At 44.8% G+C, this 14,729-nt stretch overlaps 1 protein-coding gene across 1 annotated transcript in view; it reads right to left on the bottom strand.

Annotated features, from left to right (window-relative positions):
* CNTN6 (contactin 6) overlaps positions 1–14,729 on the bottom strand; it is a gene marked incomplete at both ends in the record, with an annotated part of 98,730 nt that overhangs the window by 24,445 nt on the left and 59,556 nt on the right. The window contains 3 exons of the mRNA XM_082288498.1: positions 7,879–8,029; positions 8,991–9,120; positions 12,897–13,033. Of these exons, the coding sequence (XP_082144624.1) occupies positions 7,879–8,029; positions 8,991–9,120; positions 12,897–13,033 (418 nt within the window). The remainder of the gene's footprint in view (positions 1–7,878; positions 8,030–8,990; positions 9,121–12,896; positions 13,034–14,729) is intronic.

Here is a 14,729-nt window from a genome sequence, read left to right as displayed (position 1 = left end):
ATATCCTTGCTCAAAATACCACAGAGCACAGGAAGGTTCTGTCTTTTTGATGTGTGAGGCACATTCTGCCACTCGTGTGTCCCTTCAGCTTTTCCTTTCCTTTTCCAGATTTCCCTTTCACTGAAAATCTGTGGAAAAGGAGCGATGAAAGAGCAGCACTCCTTTGTACCAAAACCCCGTGGATAAACCAGAGCTGTTTGTGGCCTCTTCACAGATCTTTCATGTTGGCCAAGCTTCAGCCACTTTTTCAAGGTGGTGTTTCTGTGCTCTCATTCACATGAACCTTCCCACTCCAAATGATCCCAGAAATCCCTCCCTGGAAGACTCTTTCTCCATCACACCTAGAAACTGCCTGGCCACAGTCCCTGTGCCCATCATGTGTGTCCTGTGCAGGGCCAGCAGTTGGACCTTGATGCTCTTCATGGATCCCTTCCAACCTGGGATATTCTGTGATTCTTTGTAAATCAAGATCTCAGTTTATAGCAGTTCCTGAACACACCCTGCTCTGTTCCCTCTCATGCTACACCTTCTTTGAAAACTCTGGGGGTCAGAATCTTTGATTTGGTGCCTGTGCAGAAAATTTGGTGCATGTTTCCCAAATTTGGTTCATGTTTTCCAAATTTGGCGCAGGTTTTCCAAATCTGGGGCATATTTCCCAAATCTGGGGCATGTTTTCCACCCACGCTGGCATTTTTGATGCTGCAGCAATCCCCCCAGCAGTAATGATGTGCATGGCAGCGCAGCTTGGACTGGAAGAGAAGCACAGAAGGTTGCATTCTCTCATTACTATTTTTTTTCTGCAAACTCCTAATTAGGAAGCTTGATTCCCAGCCTGCTCAGTGGAAAAAATCCAATGAGATTAGCTGCCTTTGGATGGAGTCCTGAGCATCCACCAGAAAATGTGCATGGAGCAGACAGGACACGAGCTGGAAGGGGAAGAGGGCACAGCACTGACCCTCGCTGGGGTTTGGATTATCGCGATTCCTCGGGACAGGGAGGAGTGACGGATTTCCTAGGACATCTCAGCATGCAGGACAGCCCCTTGGGAAGGCTCACCTTAACAAGGCTGCCACGGCTCGAGTGGGAACGATTCCAAATTGTATCAGAGAGGTGTCCTGCAGAGGGGAGCTGCAATAAACCCAGCAGCACGAGGTTGCTGTTCTTTCCCTCTTTCACCTGAGAACATCTGCTTCATTTCCTTCCTCCACGCTCACGTTGTCTGCTGGGCCAAACACTGGCACTGAGCACTCAGCACTACAGGATGAAATTAGGTTTATTGGCTTGTTCCGTTGTGAAACTCTCCAAGGAAAGAGAAAAGAAGGGAAAAGCCCTTTTCTCCTGTCTTCCCCTGCACCAGCATCCTCTGTCTGCTGCCTGGGTCAGCTAGCAGTGGGGGTCCCCTCCTGCCTCCTCGTTATTCTGCAGTGCCTTGCTTCAAACAGAAAAGAACAGGCAGAGAAGGAAGGGGAAAACCAAGGGAAATAAGATAAAGGAGGAAAAATAAAATATTGCCTTTTTCTTCCCATCATCTCTGCTTGTTCTTCCTTCTCCTTATCTCCTTCCTCATCTTTCAGTCAGGTTTTCCATTCCCCTGCCTTCACCCTCAGCATGGGGAGCAAGAACAAAATAACCAGAAAGATGGAGAAGAAGGAAAGACTGAAGGTACTTCAGGAGAGTTTGGGGTGTTTTTTGATAAGCCTTTGTTGTAGGACTTCTCTTCTGCCAATATCACCAGTTCTGGTGATTGCTGTGAGTGCTGCCATGTGTGATGTTCCTCCCAGACCCAGTGGCATTGTTCAGGAGGCAGCACTGGAAAAAGCCTACAACCAACCCCAAAACCAGACAAACTTCCCTGCTGAATGCGAATAAATCCTCAGTAAATACATTGGAGCTGCCTCTCCCAGTCCTCTGCAACACCCTTCTCTTTCCTGTTCCCCCTGAAAGCAGGACCCCTGTGGTGCCAGCAGTGGATATTTTTAGCTAGAAAATACTTTCTGCAGCTCTCAGCACTCCCTCAGGAATGGTGTGATGGTGGGGTTTGTCTGGTTAGCACCAAATGTGACACTGGGGCTTCAGAGATAAAAAGCACTTCTGAACAGCAAGCCCAGGTTTTGTAGGAGTTTTCACATCTTAATGAGTGACTTCAAACCAAGCAGACCTGCTGGAAGGCAGGCAGGTAAACCTGTGCTTTTGATTCCTGTCAATCTGTTTGTATGCAAGGAGTGGAGCTGAAGTGATTAATCAAATTTAGCAGATGTGGGATCAATCCCATTGGTTCTCCAGGCAAAAGTGGGATTTCATCAACAGATAAGCTTAATTTGTATTCATGTTGACTTTCAGCAGTGGTGTCTGAGATAGCTGGAATTGCTCTGATTGCTGATGCCCACATTTGAAGTGCTCTATTTAAATACTAAAATAGGAAATGAACTTCTTTACAAGCACACAGACACTGATAAGATAGAAGGGTTAAGGCATCTCATCAAAGCTATGCAAAGCTCCTCGTGGTAGAAAAGCAAGGAGGATAAAACCAGAGATACACTTAATCCAGGCTTCAAAAACCAGCCTTAAAAAATAAAATAATAGTAAAATTAATATCCCAGTGCTATTCACCCAACTGCAGTGCTGTAGAAAGCTGGGAACAGAAAAGTAAGTGCTGGAATGTCATAAGAAAAGTGGATTTTATGTGCAACTTGGTACCTGCAAGCGAATATCTGGGGTATTTTATGTGCAAGCAGTGGGTGAGGAAAGCAGGGTGGTTTGTGGCACTGAGCAGCCTGACAAGCAAAGCTCCTCTTTGCCTATGCTACTCATCTGCTTTGACTTCAAGGCAGCTGAGGGTTTTTTCAAACACTGTGGATGGGTTTCATTCCCCCAGCTTTGCTCGTCTAAGTTTGGTGCCTCATTTGAGAGGGAGGCACCTGCCAAGTAAAAGTAAATAACTCCCTTAGGCTGCATATTGACTTCAGCTAAAGAATAGTCAAGTGCCATCAATCTCCTCCTTTGTTAGCAGACTAGTGCAAATTTTGGAATTTTCTATCCATTTGGTCTTGATTCCTCCCCAAGCAGATTTTTTAATTTATTTTTAAGGATAATGGATATTCTGAAGCTAAACCAACAGCGCTGACATTCTGGTAATTGAAATGTTTCCCTGAAGTTTGCTGAGCTGTCCTGACACATTTCTGCTCAAATTGGTCGGAGCTGAAATGCTGTTTCACAGATGATACATTTTGTGTGTTGTATTTGATCAGGGGATTGAGGACTTCTCCTGTTTACCAAATAATCACAGGACGAGCTGAGCTGGGAGGGACCCACAGGGATCATCCAGTCCCACCCCTGGCCCTGCCCACACACCCCAACACTCCCACCCTGGGCATCCCTGGCAGCGCTGTCCCAACGCTCCTGGAGCTCTGGCAGCCTCGGGGCCGTGCCCATTCCCTGGGGAGCCTGGGCAGTGCCCAGCACCCTCTGGGGGAAGAACCTTTCCCTGATCTCCATCCCAAACCCCCCTGACACAGCTCCAGCTGTTCCCTGGGTGCTGTCCCTGCTCACAGAGAGCAGAGATCGGAGCTGTCCCTCAGTAGCAGCTGCAGACCTTTTAACTCCCTCTTTGTGAAATTCCCTCCACAGACACGAAACAAACCTTTTCCCAAATAGCAAAAAAGTTTAAATGTGTTAAAATGCTCAAGGTTTTGAAATCTGGCTATGAGCAGTGGAGGAGCAGAAGGAAAGCACAAGCAGGGGGTGGCCCAGAGTGCCCAGAGAGTGGTGGGAGAACAGACCCTAAGGAAACCTGCTGGGTCCTGGCTTTTCATGTGGGAGCAGGAGAACCCCTCGAGTCTGAGGATCCAAGGGGCAGCTCCAAGAACTCAGCAATTCCCAGATAATTCCCCCACCCAGCCACAACCCCTGCTCCGTTCTCTTTCCACAGTGTTGATGAAATGCAGCTTTTCATGTCGTCGTTTCCCCACATTTCCTCTGAATAACAACTTGAGTGTAAAACACCAAAACCAAGAGTGCCACGGCACACAGAATTCCCCAGCTTTATTTGTGACAGAAGATCCATTCCCATCCTTCACAGAAGTGGGACTGAACCATGTCCTACAATCAAGTCATGGTGCCAGCAGGTATTGAGCATATTTTATGATCCTTAAATGTACTTCTTGCCCAGGCCCCAAAAAACAATTTAAATTATGAATATTTGCTTATTACTGATTATTAATGCATGGAAAGTGCTGTATATGACTAATGCATTCTTCCAGCCTACCTCATTTCTCAGTTTTCCCTCAGCTCTCCTCATTGAAATTCTGAGTGAAGTGAATCACATATGTTTATGCACATTCACTGCGGTGCTTGGGGATCCTCAGCCCAGGCTGGGGGAATAGCACCTCTCTCTGGCAAAGCAAAAGGAGGGCCAATTCCCATTTATTAAAATGCTTCCATCAAAAGGAATTTTTTGTAAAATAAGTTTTCCACGAGGGTCCCGAGTCTGAATTCGCTGAAGGCACGAAGACAGACGTTTGTGACGAGAGCAGTGTCTAGACTTGCAAATTTGTTTTATTTAATATATGAATTGTTCCTTTCTTCTCCTTTGTTTCCTCGGTGGATACGAGGGGATAGAAGGGAGAAGTGAGATGAAGAAAACTCCTGTTGCATGCACTGATGATGTGACGCCCATGAAAACAGCTGAAATCTGTGTCAGACTCCACGGGGAGGGAGTTTGGAGCATAAAGCTTGGGTTTTGTTGTGTTTCATTCCTACACTGAGCTAAAACCCACAGCACATGCCAGGGAAAGTCCTTTATTCCACAAAAACCAAACTGTTGTCCTTTGGAGAAGTGGCATTGCTCCCAAAACCCCATTTCTCCAGACTTTGACCCAAAGAAGGAGGTTAAGTGCCCAAGAGAGCACCTGAAGGTGAACTGGTGGCTATCAAGTGAGGAGGGAGCAGGAAAACCAGCCAGGATGAGCCAACTTTGAGATTTCCATTGGATTCCTGCTGCTGCTGACCTCAAATTCCCTCTCTAAGGTGCCAGCAGCGTGGCCCATGGATAAATCCCAGTACTCAGGGACTGAGTCCTGTCAGTAAGAGTGGAATGGAGTTATTTCCGAATATTTTGAGGGAAAACAATCAATGGAGAGGGCTGGGAACATAAACAGATCTGGAACTGGTATGTCCAGGATTACCTCACCATCTAATGTGAAAAAGTGATTATTTTGGCATTTTCTGCAGGACTTACATGTCTTCATGTGCAATATGATTACAATAATGACTTGCATGACTTCAAGTGCAATAAAGTATTTTACAGAAATGAGAGCAGCCAAGCTGCTGAAGAGCTGAGTTATGGTGGGTTTGAGCCACAGAAAGGATGGAGAAGACAAGTGGGTCTGGAGGAAACTCTGCCCTGAAAAGGGGACTGAGGGCTGAGGACATTCACTGCTGATCCCTGGCAAGAAAATTTCCCTTCAAAGAACTGTAAGATATTTTTCAGATAGCAGGGACCCAAATACTGCAGCTTTGTAAACTTAAAAATTACCTCAAGAACTCAGGGAAATCTAATTAAAAATATTTAATTGTGCATTTGTTAATTTGGATAATCTATTAATTAGTGTTCCTATTTAGCACACATCTTTGTAGCCTTACAAACTGAATGTAATATAGAGCAGAGTTCTCCTGTCTTATCGAGAGTTCACATGATCAGGGAGAGTGGTTACCACATATTCAGGACAATCAGGAATGAACTATTATCAGGAGTGAAAGGAAAAATGGAAAAGAAGGAATATTCTTCCCCTTTGGGTGGAATAGGTCTGGTTTCACTACTGCTTTAACAAGAGATTAAATTCATCTAAATAATTTAAAAGAAGCTGCGTGATCTGACTTATTTAGGAATGGGCCCATCACAGTTTGGCTGCCAGAACTGGAAGGGATTGGTATTTCCTTTTTCTAGCAACTATAACCCCACCAAATATTTTAAAAAAGGCCAATGAAGGAGCCCATAAATGTTATAATTGCAGCACGATAAAAAGGGAGCAGAAATAAGGGTTTGTCAGGGTTTAATCATATCAGTGGAGAAAGGCAGACCACGTTCCCTCTCTTTTTATGTGTGATTTCAGCACTTTAATTAGCCATGTACTTTAGAGCCACACAAACCCTTCTTTCACTTTTGTTTTCTGTCAGAGACACCTCCCGACTAACACTGATTTATTTCCCCTCCTTTTGAAGCACAGCAGCAGCCAGTTTGTCATTTAATAATCAAACAGCCTCCTAAACTCCCCTTTGCACCAGTGGCCACACTGGCACTGGCGTTGTGCACGCAGGGAGTTTATACACTGTCTCCCTCTGTAAATCCTGCTCCTGCTGTTTGCTCCTGCCCAGCAGCAGGAGCCTTCTGGGATGCTCAGGAATTATTGTTAGTAAATTAAAACAGCAGCACAAGTAAATACTGGACAGAGCGTGCAAATATTTTTTTTAATCAGTAAATCAGGTGGGGAATAGCAGAGTAGTGGAACCTCAAGACCCAGGCTTAGCTCAGCCTCTGGAATAGGCCACACAATCAAAATACAATTGGAAGACAAATAAAGATTTGATTAAACACTGGTTAGAAAAGTATTTTTAATAGTGAGTGGTAAAAATGGAAATAAAATTGCCACTACTAAAGGTGGGGAAAGTCGTTGGGAAGCTCTTTATGGCCATGGGATTGATTGCTCACCCAAATGTTTCTGTTCCATTGCCAGCACCTATGTAAAATTCTCAGATCTGCACCTTCTTTCATAAATGCTCCCGTGATTTTTCTCTATCGTACATTCCTGCAGCATGGCATAGGGAAATAGTTATTTTATCACAGTTTGGGATAATGTTTTAGAGAATTTTCTTCATTTGAAGTCTGATGTGACCCAGAGTAACCTCCTCGAGCAACTGGTCCTGTGTGCAAAATCTGGTGTTCAGTTGCCAGAGCTTTAAGAATTACTGATTATAGATTTCCAAGGCTGACAACAGAATGTGACAAAAGAGGGTTGCTGTTATACTCGTGAACTGAAAGAGATGCTGAGAAGGACTCCCAGACATTCCCAGCACTTCTTAAAGACACTGCTGCCCATTTCATCCATCTGTCTCCATTTGTATATGGAAATATCTTCAGGGCTCTATGTTGCATATAATATCCATCATTTTTGCCAGTAAGACTCTTTGATTTTAATATTTCACCATTTAGTTGCCATTAGTGAAGAATCACAGGATTATGGCATAGCCTGAGCTGGAAGGGACCCACAGGAATCATGGAATCCAACCCCCTGGGCATTGTCCACCCCAACAATCCCACCCTGTGCCTGAGAGTATTGAAATATAGCAACAGAGATGGTTCCCGGCAGGTCAGAAATAAGGAATTAGTCCTCACCAAACCCCCCAGCACCCACACCAGTTGGTGTGGGCATGTGCCAGGTGCTGGGCCAGCAGCTAAATCCTGCCTAAACGGGAGCGACAGGGAGGGGAGGCTGATTGTGCCGGGGGTTATTGTACAACCTGTACAGCTGCAGAGTAATTATGCCTCAGCCTGGGGGCACATCCTGCTTCCCTGAGCCTCCAGGGCTGTGTCCTCGTGAAGCTGATTCCCTCCAGCTCCGTGGCTTGCCATGAATTAAGTGCTGATGAGCACAAACATATGGATCACACATTTACCCGCGTGGGCTCGCTCGGGCTCTGTGCTTATCCCTCTTTGCACCCCCAGAACTCCACGGCAGCTCTAAAGACAAAGAGGCCTCTGGCATCCAAGTTTTCCATCAATGAGCTGCCCAAAGCAAACCTGAGCCAGCTGTGTTTCAATGAGCTTTAAATGATACTAAAACAGAGAAATCACACTGCCCAGTCGCCGCTTGCTGCCCGTACCTTTTGTCCTGGCGCAGAACCTCCGAGCCCTTTCTCCAGGAAACAACAGCTCTGGGAGAAGCGCTGGGTTTACACCCGATTGTAACTTCTCCTCCAACTTGAACAACAGACAGCTTCTTCACGGGATTTCTGGAAAAATCAGGGGCTGCAGCTAAAAGGAGAGAAGGAAGAAGAGACATTACTAAACTTGCCAAAGTCTTCTCTCGGTGAATTTAATAATTTCTTGGGTTTTGAGATTTCTGCAAAAGTAAATCTAAATCTAACATTAAAAATGTATCTAAGTACCAAAGAATTCAAATTCTGTTTCCAAAGCTCTCTATCTAGAACTGTGTGCTCCTACAAACTTTCCTGAGGAAATCTGGAGACTGGGAGAACTGGTCTATCCGTGATGGAAGACAAGATTCGCGAACAGGATAAACTCCACACTCCTGGTCCAGCCACATATATTCATCTGCAGAGAGTATTCTGTCACAAACAAGTTCTACTCTGGCTTTCTTTTCATAAACCTACTCTAGTTTCTGAAAATAGGTTTATTTTTCCAGCAGTTTATGTGAAAATTCAAGCTTGGAGAATGAGAAAACACAAGACATTGAGTGCTCCTAAAGTCTGTGTTTTACTGGGTTCACTGATATTTGGCTCTTGAGCAAACTTTACATTTTGAAATCTAGAACAGAATACTTTTATAATATATGAGCAAATTCCATTCATGTCCATCTCTGGTTATCATTAATGAGATTCCTTTTTCCATGTTATTTATGTCCATATTTGCCATATGCTCTTTGTTTACAGCTCAAAGTATTTCCCCTGCTTTCTGAAATCACTTTGAAAACCTGCAGAATAACTATTAATAACTCAAACAAAGCAAGAAACAGCATTCATTAAACTGGTGTATATGAGATAATGAAAAAAGGCCACACATGGATTAGATTCTTCCTACGAACAAGCCATGAAATGAAACTAAAAAAACCACATTTCCATGTGGGTGAAAAGCAAAGAAATATCAGGTTTGAACTGCCAGGTGGGATTTCATCTCTTCTTCTCTTAAATTCAATTTATTTTCAACGAGTGTCCTTTTTACTGGGTTCTCGCTCATTTTAGTGACATTTACTCACCGATCACCCTCAGCTCAGCATTGGCATAAATCGCGTCATATTTATTTTCTGCCACGCACTGATAGAGGCCAGAGTCTGACAGATTCAGCATGGGGATGAGGAGAGTCCCATTTTCTATTTGAATTCTTTCCTGATAAGAGGAAAACAAGGAAAACGTTGGCAGAGCTGATGAGTGAACAAAGAAAAGGTTTTTTAGCATCACACTGGCACACCTGATCACAATTCAGAAGCAGAAATGTTATTTTCTTGGGAGCAATGAGGATGGATACATCAGAAACAGGATGTGCACCTCACTGTGTGGTGGTGGTGGCTGTATTTTCAGCCCTCTGAGCTCTTCCAGCTTCTCAGGAAATCCAGGCACATGTTGCAGTAGTGGCTCTGGGCAGGTTTGTCCAGGTTTTCCAGGTGTTTCCCTGCACTGCTGAGCTGGGAATCTGTGGTTATCCTTCACCATGAAGGTGGCACAGAAGGAGCTACCTGTAGGGATGCTCCACACTGGGAGCCTGGGGCATCTTCCACCTGGATCCTGAGAAGCAGCACCTCATCCCTGGCTGGTGAAACATCATTCCATCATCCCATCAGATAAATGTGATCAGAAAAGCTCCACAGGAGACAGAGGTGCTCCAATAACACGAACCTTTTGAACAGCATCGCAGCAAGAGTTACAGAAAAATGAGCCACTGGAAAAGCTCCACTGAAAGCCAACACTTAAATTCCAATTGGAAAGCCCCAGGCAGCTGCTCAGACACAGGGAGAGCATTCTCCTCCAGGCTTGGATTTCTACACTCACCAACTTTCTTCAGCTGTTCTGCTGAAGCAGGGGAAGCTGCACAGTGGGTATATTTGGACCAGAGCTTGGAATCTGGTGTATTGAAAGAAGTTTTACTTGCTCTGTTTCAGGAAACAGAAAAAAGCCTTTTTTCATGCTGCAATTGTAACTTAAAGCTAAATATCTTGTGATTTTACAATTACTACTCTCTGGAGACAATAATAGCTGCACTGCAAAGTGTAGCACTGAGGAGGAGAAAAAAAAGCATTCCTCAAAGATGAGTTTGGAAGATACCCACAGGGAATATAAATCCCGTCACCACGTGCAAGCCTGAACAACAGATACCACTGGTAGGATGCTGCTGCTCATTCAGTCTGGCTCTCCTGCCTCTGGAGCAGGAATTGAAGAGTTTGGAGCACATTGTTAGGGGATGCACTCCAGCGTTTGATGAACAGCCGCAAGTGTCTCAAATGTATTTGTGAAGTGCTAAACATCATAAACATCTGTCATAAAATCCCAGAAAGGTTTGGGTTGGAGGGATCTTAAAGTTCATCAATTCCACCCCTGCCATGGGCAGGGACACCTCCCACTGTCCCAGGCTGCTCCAAGCCCCAATGTCCAGCCTGGCCTTGGACACTGCCAGGGATCCAGGGGCAGCCACAGCTTCTCTGGGCACCCTGTGCCAGGGCCTCCCAACCTTCACAGGGAACAATTCCTTTCCAGTATCCCATCTAGCTCTGCCCCTGTCAGTTTGAAGCCATTCCCCTGGTCCTGTCACTCCAGGGCCTTGTAAATAGTCTCTCTCCATCTTTCTTTCGAGCACAGGAAGGCCACACTGAGGTCACCCCAGAGCTTCTCCTCTCCAGGCTGAACAATCCCAGCTCTCCCAGCCTTTCCTCCCTCTCCATCCCTCTGCTCATCCTGGTGCCTCCTCTGGGCTCTCTCCAGCAGCTCCAGGTTCTCCCTGTGCTGGGCCCCAGGGCTGGGGCAGCTCTGCAGGTGGGGCCTCACCTGAGCACAGGGGTGCAGGGGCAGAATCCCCCCTTTCCTGCTGGGACCAGCCCAGGGCATGGGGGGGTCTGAGGGCTGTTACCCACAGCTGGGGCACGTTTTCCAACACCCCAGCTTTTCTTTGGAGGTCTCCCAATCACAATGACCCAGCCCAAGCTTGTTTAGCTTGGAAACGTAATGAGAGCACAGCCTGGGGCTGCATGGCTGGTGTGTGGCAAACTAATTAACAACATTACTTAGCCACTGATAATTTTTTTCGAGGCTCTCACTACAGATATCTTTTGCATACTTAGTTTTACCTCCAGGCTGTTTGCTATCCTCTCAATGCATTCTATTTTTACAAACATCCTTTGAATACAAAACCCCTCTCTGAAGCGAGGCTTGTGTTCCATACTTGTCCCAAATTCCCCACCGTTCTCTGCCGGCTCTTTTGAGCTGTCCAGACAAAGGGAAGAATAAAGCACGCCGTGTACACGAGCAGGAATAATGCTGGGATGACCAGCCAGGTGGTCAGGCAGAGAGGTTTGACAAAGAGGAGACAATCAGAATCGGCCCCAGGGTGAAAAGCATCTGGATGTTATTCTTCCTGGGAGAATTCTGACACGCAGGGTGCTGCGACAAACTGAATATTTTATTACATCTCCCTTGTACTTTCCCCTCCGAAGTGTCCATTCTGTCCATTGAGCAATAGCATCCTGCATTTTGTTGCCTGAAGAACTGCAGTTACAGCACACTGTAAATGCTGTGAAAATGCTGGTTGAAAATGTGTCTGTCGAGCATTTCATTCCTCTTTATTGAAACGGTGCAAGTGGAGAGTGACAGACTTTAAATATTGCTGCCTTCAGAGTGAGAGAAACAAGATAATCTTGCTCAGAAAGAGGTGACAATGAGTGCAATGAGCAGGTTCAGAAGAACTGCAATCCAGATAAATTCTGGCTGTTTTCTCCAGATGCAGGTTGGGTCTGTTTAGGACTGATCCAGCAGAAAATTATAGGGAAGATTGGACCCCACTCCAACTTCTTTAAATAAATACAACTAAATCAAATAAATGCTGGTTCTGCAGCCCAGCAGGTGCTAATTTAGCCCATATGTTTTGGAAATTCTCCTGTATGTGTTCTTGCTAGACAGGAATGAATCACAGTATTATTTTTTTCCATCCAAGTGCAAATGCCTTGAGGATGAACCATCGTGTGCCCCAGAGATGCTGGATGAAGGCTTGATTAAAAAATAATGGAAAAACTTGGCCTCAGCAGAATGCAAAGAGTCTCTTGTCACACCTTCTCCATGAGGGTGCCAACAACTGGAGGCTGGAGGACGGATGTGCCAGAGCTTGGCAAACACAGGAATGCAGGGATTGTGCCTGGAAGCTGGGTTCTCAAAGACCTGGCTGGTGAAGGCTCTGCTCGTGATTCTCAAGTGTTTAAGCTCCAAACTTCCCCTCTCCTCCCGCACTCCTACTTCCCTTTCCACTTGGTCATTCAAGTGACATTTTGCACTTATCCTTCTTTTCCTTATACCTTTCCGTGGCTTTCCTCGGTCTATTCTCCCTCTGCAAAGCACAGAAATCATCCAGCTCAAAATCAGCTGATTTTCAGAGCTGACTGATTAATTAAGGTAAAAGATTAACACAGCAGGAGAGCAGCCACTCTGCACGAGACCAAAGGCCCACCCAGCTACTGATTAAGAACAGAAACAGAAGAAAAGTGCAATTCAACGCTGATCATTTTGCAATTCCAGCTCTGGAATCCTCTTCCAGTCCTTTGGCATCCTACCAGTTCCCCAAACTGCAAATTATATCTACAAATGCATTTGGTGTTTCTTTCACCAAATAGAACTCATATTTTTAAGCCCTTCTATACCTACAGCCATGTCTTGAAGCAATTAGATATTTCACATGAAGAAATTGGTGTTTCTCTCTCTCTAAACTGCAATTTCATACATTTCCAGTAAAGGCAAAGGCCAAAAACTGAGGCTCTGTGTTGCAGAGTTTGCACTATTATGTTTATTTTGATATATGAATCTTTACCTATTTTTTCTTGAAACTAATCCACTGTGAATTGAATTTTATGACTAAATCATGAAAAAAAATATGAGTAAATAATCAAAGAAGACAACAGGAATCTTACCTCTGACACGAGGGGCTGGCCATTTTTTAACCAGCTGTAGGAAGGGCTTGGTTTTCCTCTTGCCTTACATTCCCAAAATAAACTGTCATAGAGAGACAGAAAGGCATTTTGGATTTTTTTATCCCATTCAGGGGGTGCTGAAAAGAATATGCAAAGCATTTTAAGCAAGAGAAAAGTGATTTTGCTTGAGGTATGCTGCCATTAATTAATGAACTGAGCAGGGCTAATTAATATCTATTCAACACATTTTTATTATGCTGCAAGTGAATTCTGTACAACAATTTCCTGGCATTAAGCTTCAGGACAAGCTTGGGAAAATAATAGAAATCAAGTGGTTAGTGGGTAGGCAGTTTGGTTAAGATTTTATCCCTTTTTATGGCCAAAATGTGCAGGAACAGTGATTTTAGATGCCTGAAATTCAGGATATGCTTGATAAGCACCAGGACCCCTAATTTCTGCAAAGCCTTCCTCTAAAGAAATTCACTGAGGTGTAAAAGCAGAATTTGCAGGAATCACACAGGAGCTCTGTAGACAACTGAGACTCAAGGACTGAGCTGAGCAGGGATTCTCCTGGGGAAGGCTGACATTGTGAACAGTTGTCAGGATGGAGGTGAAGGTGAGACCTGGGGAGAATAAATAACACCTCATTCCATGGGCAGGGCCACCTCCCACTGTCCCAGGCTGCTCCAAGCCCCAATGTCCAGCCTGGCCTTGGGCACTGCCAGGGATCCAGGGGCAGCCCCAGCTTCTCTGGGAATTCCATTCCAGGGCCTGCCCACCCTCACAGGGAAGAATTCCTTCCCAATATCCCATCCATCCCTGCCCTCTGGCAGTGGGAAACCATTCCCTCTGTCCTGTCCCTCCATCCCTTATCCAAAGTCCCTCTCCAGCTCTTCTGGAGCCCCTTTAGGTGCTCTAAGATCTTATAAGGATGGAGTTCACCCTGCTTAAAAATGCTTCTAATTACATGTAATTTTTACTGGTCTCAGAGCCTGAAGCACGGGCTGGAGGGATCACACTCAAAGCAGCATCCAGGAAAGAGTCCCTGCTTCTTGGAGACAACCTTCCTCCAGAGAAAAACCCCCAGAGAACAGAAAGGAGCAAGAGGAAATCAATTACAGAGATAATTTACCAGCACACTACTAATATGGCAAAAAAACCTCATGCCAAGGCTTCATGAGCACTGTTTATACATTTCACTATGAGCTGCTATTAATTAATGTACAAAGCACAGTTAATAAGCACATTGTTTCAGATTGAATTAACTGATCATAATTTTATAATTGCCTGTGCTGTTATCAATCACGTCCAGGTAATCTACTGAACTTAATTTTAATGGAACTGCTTGATTGACGTGTTGAAAAAAATTAGTGTGCAATGAGAGCAACAACTACCCCCTGAAAGCAAGGAAATAATGAAATATTTAAACTAGCAGCAGATTGTTCTATTCCTGGCATATATCTTGATATTAGCCATGGCTGCAGGAGCCTGGTAGCTTATCAGCAAAGCCTGCATCTCTTCATTAGAAGAGATTTACTCAAATAAAAAAAAAGGAAAATACTTGCCAGAGTCTTCTCAACAGATGTTAACTGGAGGCTCAGTCTCGCTTGCTGTGATTGTTTTCCCCTCACTGTTATGTTTCCTTTTTTTCTTTTTGGCTTTCTCCTTTGAAAGATTTATGAGCTAGAGAAAAGATCTCTCCTCTTATTCCTGTCAAAATATGTTCTTTCCCTGGGTGTTAGCAATTGGACTACAGAGATGTAATTCACCCTGGCTATGAGGGACCATCCCGTGTGACTGGGACTGCAGGAAATTAATGCACATGGGAAGGGA

The sequence above is a fragment of the Coloeus monedula genome, assembly GCF_965178545.1.
Source record: "Coloeus monedula genome assembly, chromosome: 11".
Classification (NCBI taxonomy): Eukaryota; Metazoa; Chordata; class Aves; order Passeriformes; family Corvidae; genus Coloeus; species Coloeus monedula.
This window is presented reverse-complemented; position numbering and strand designations above follow the sequence as displayed.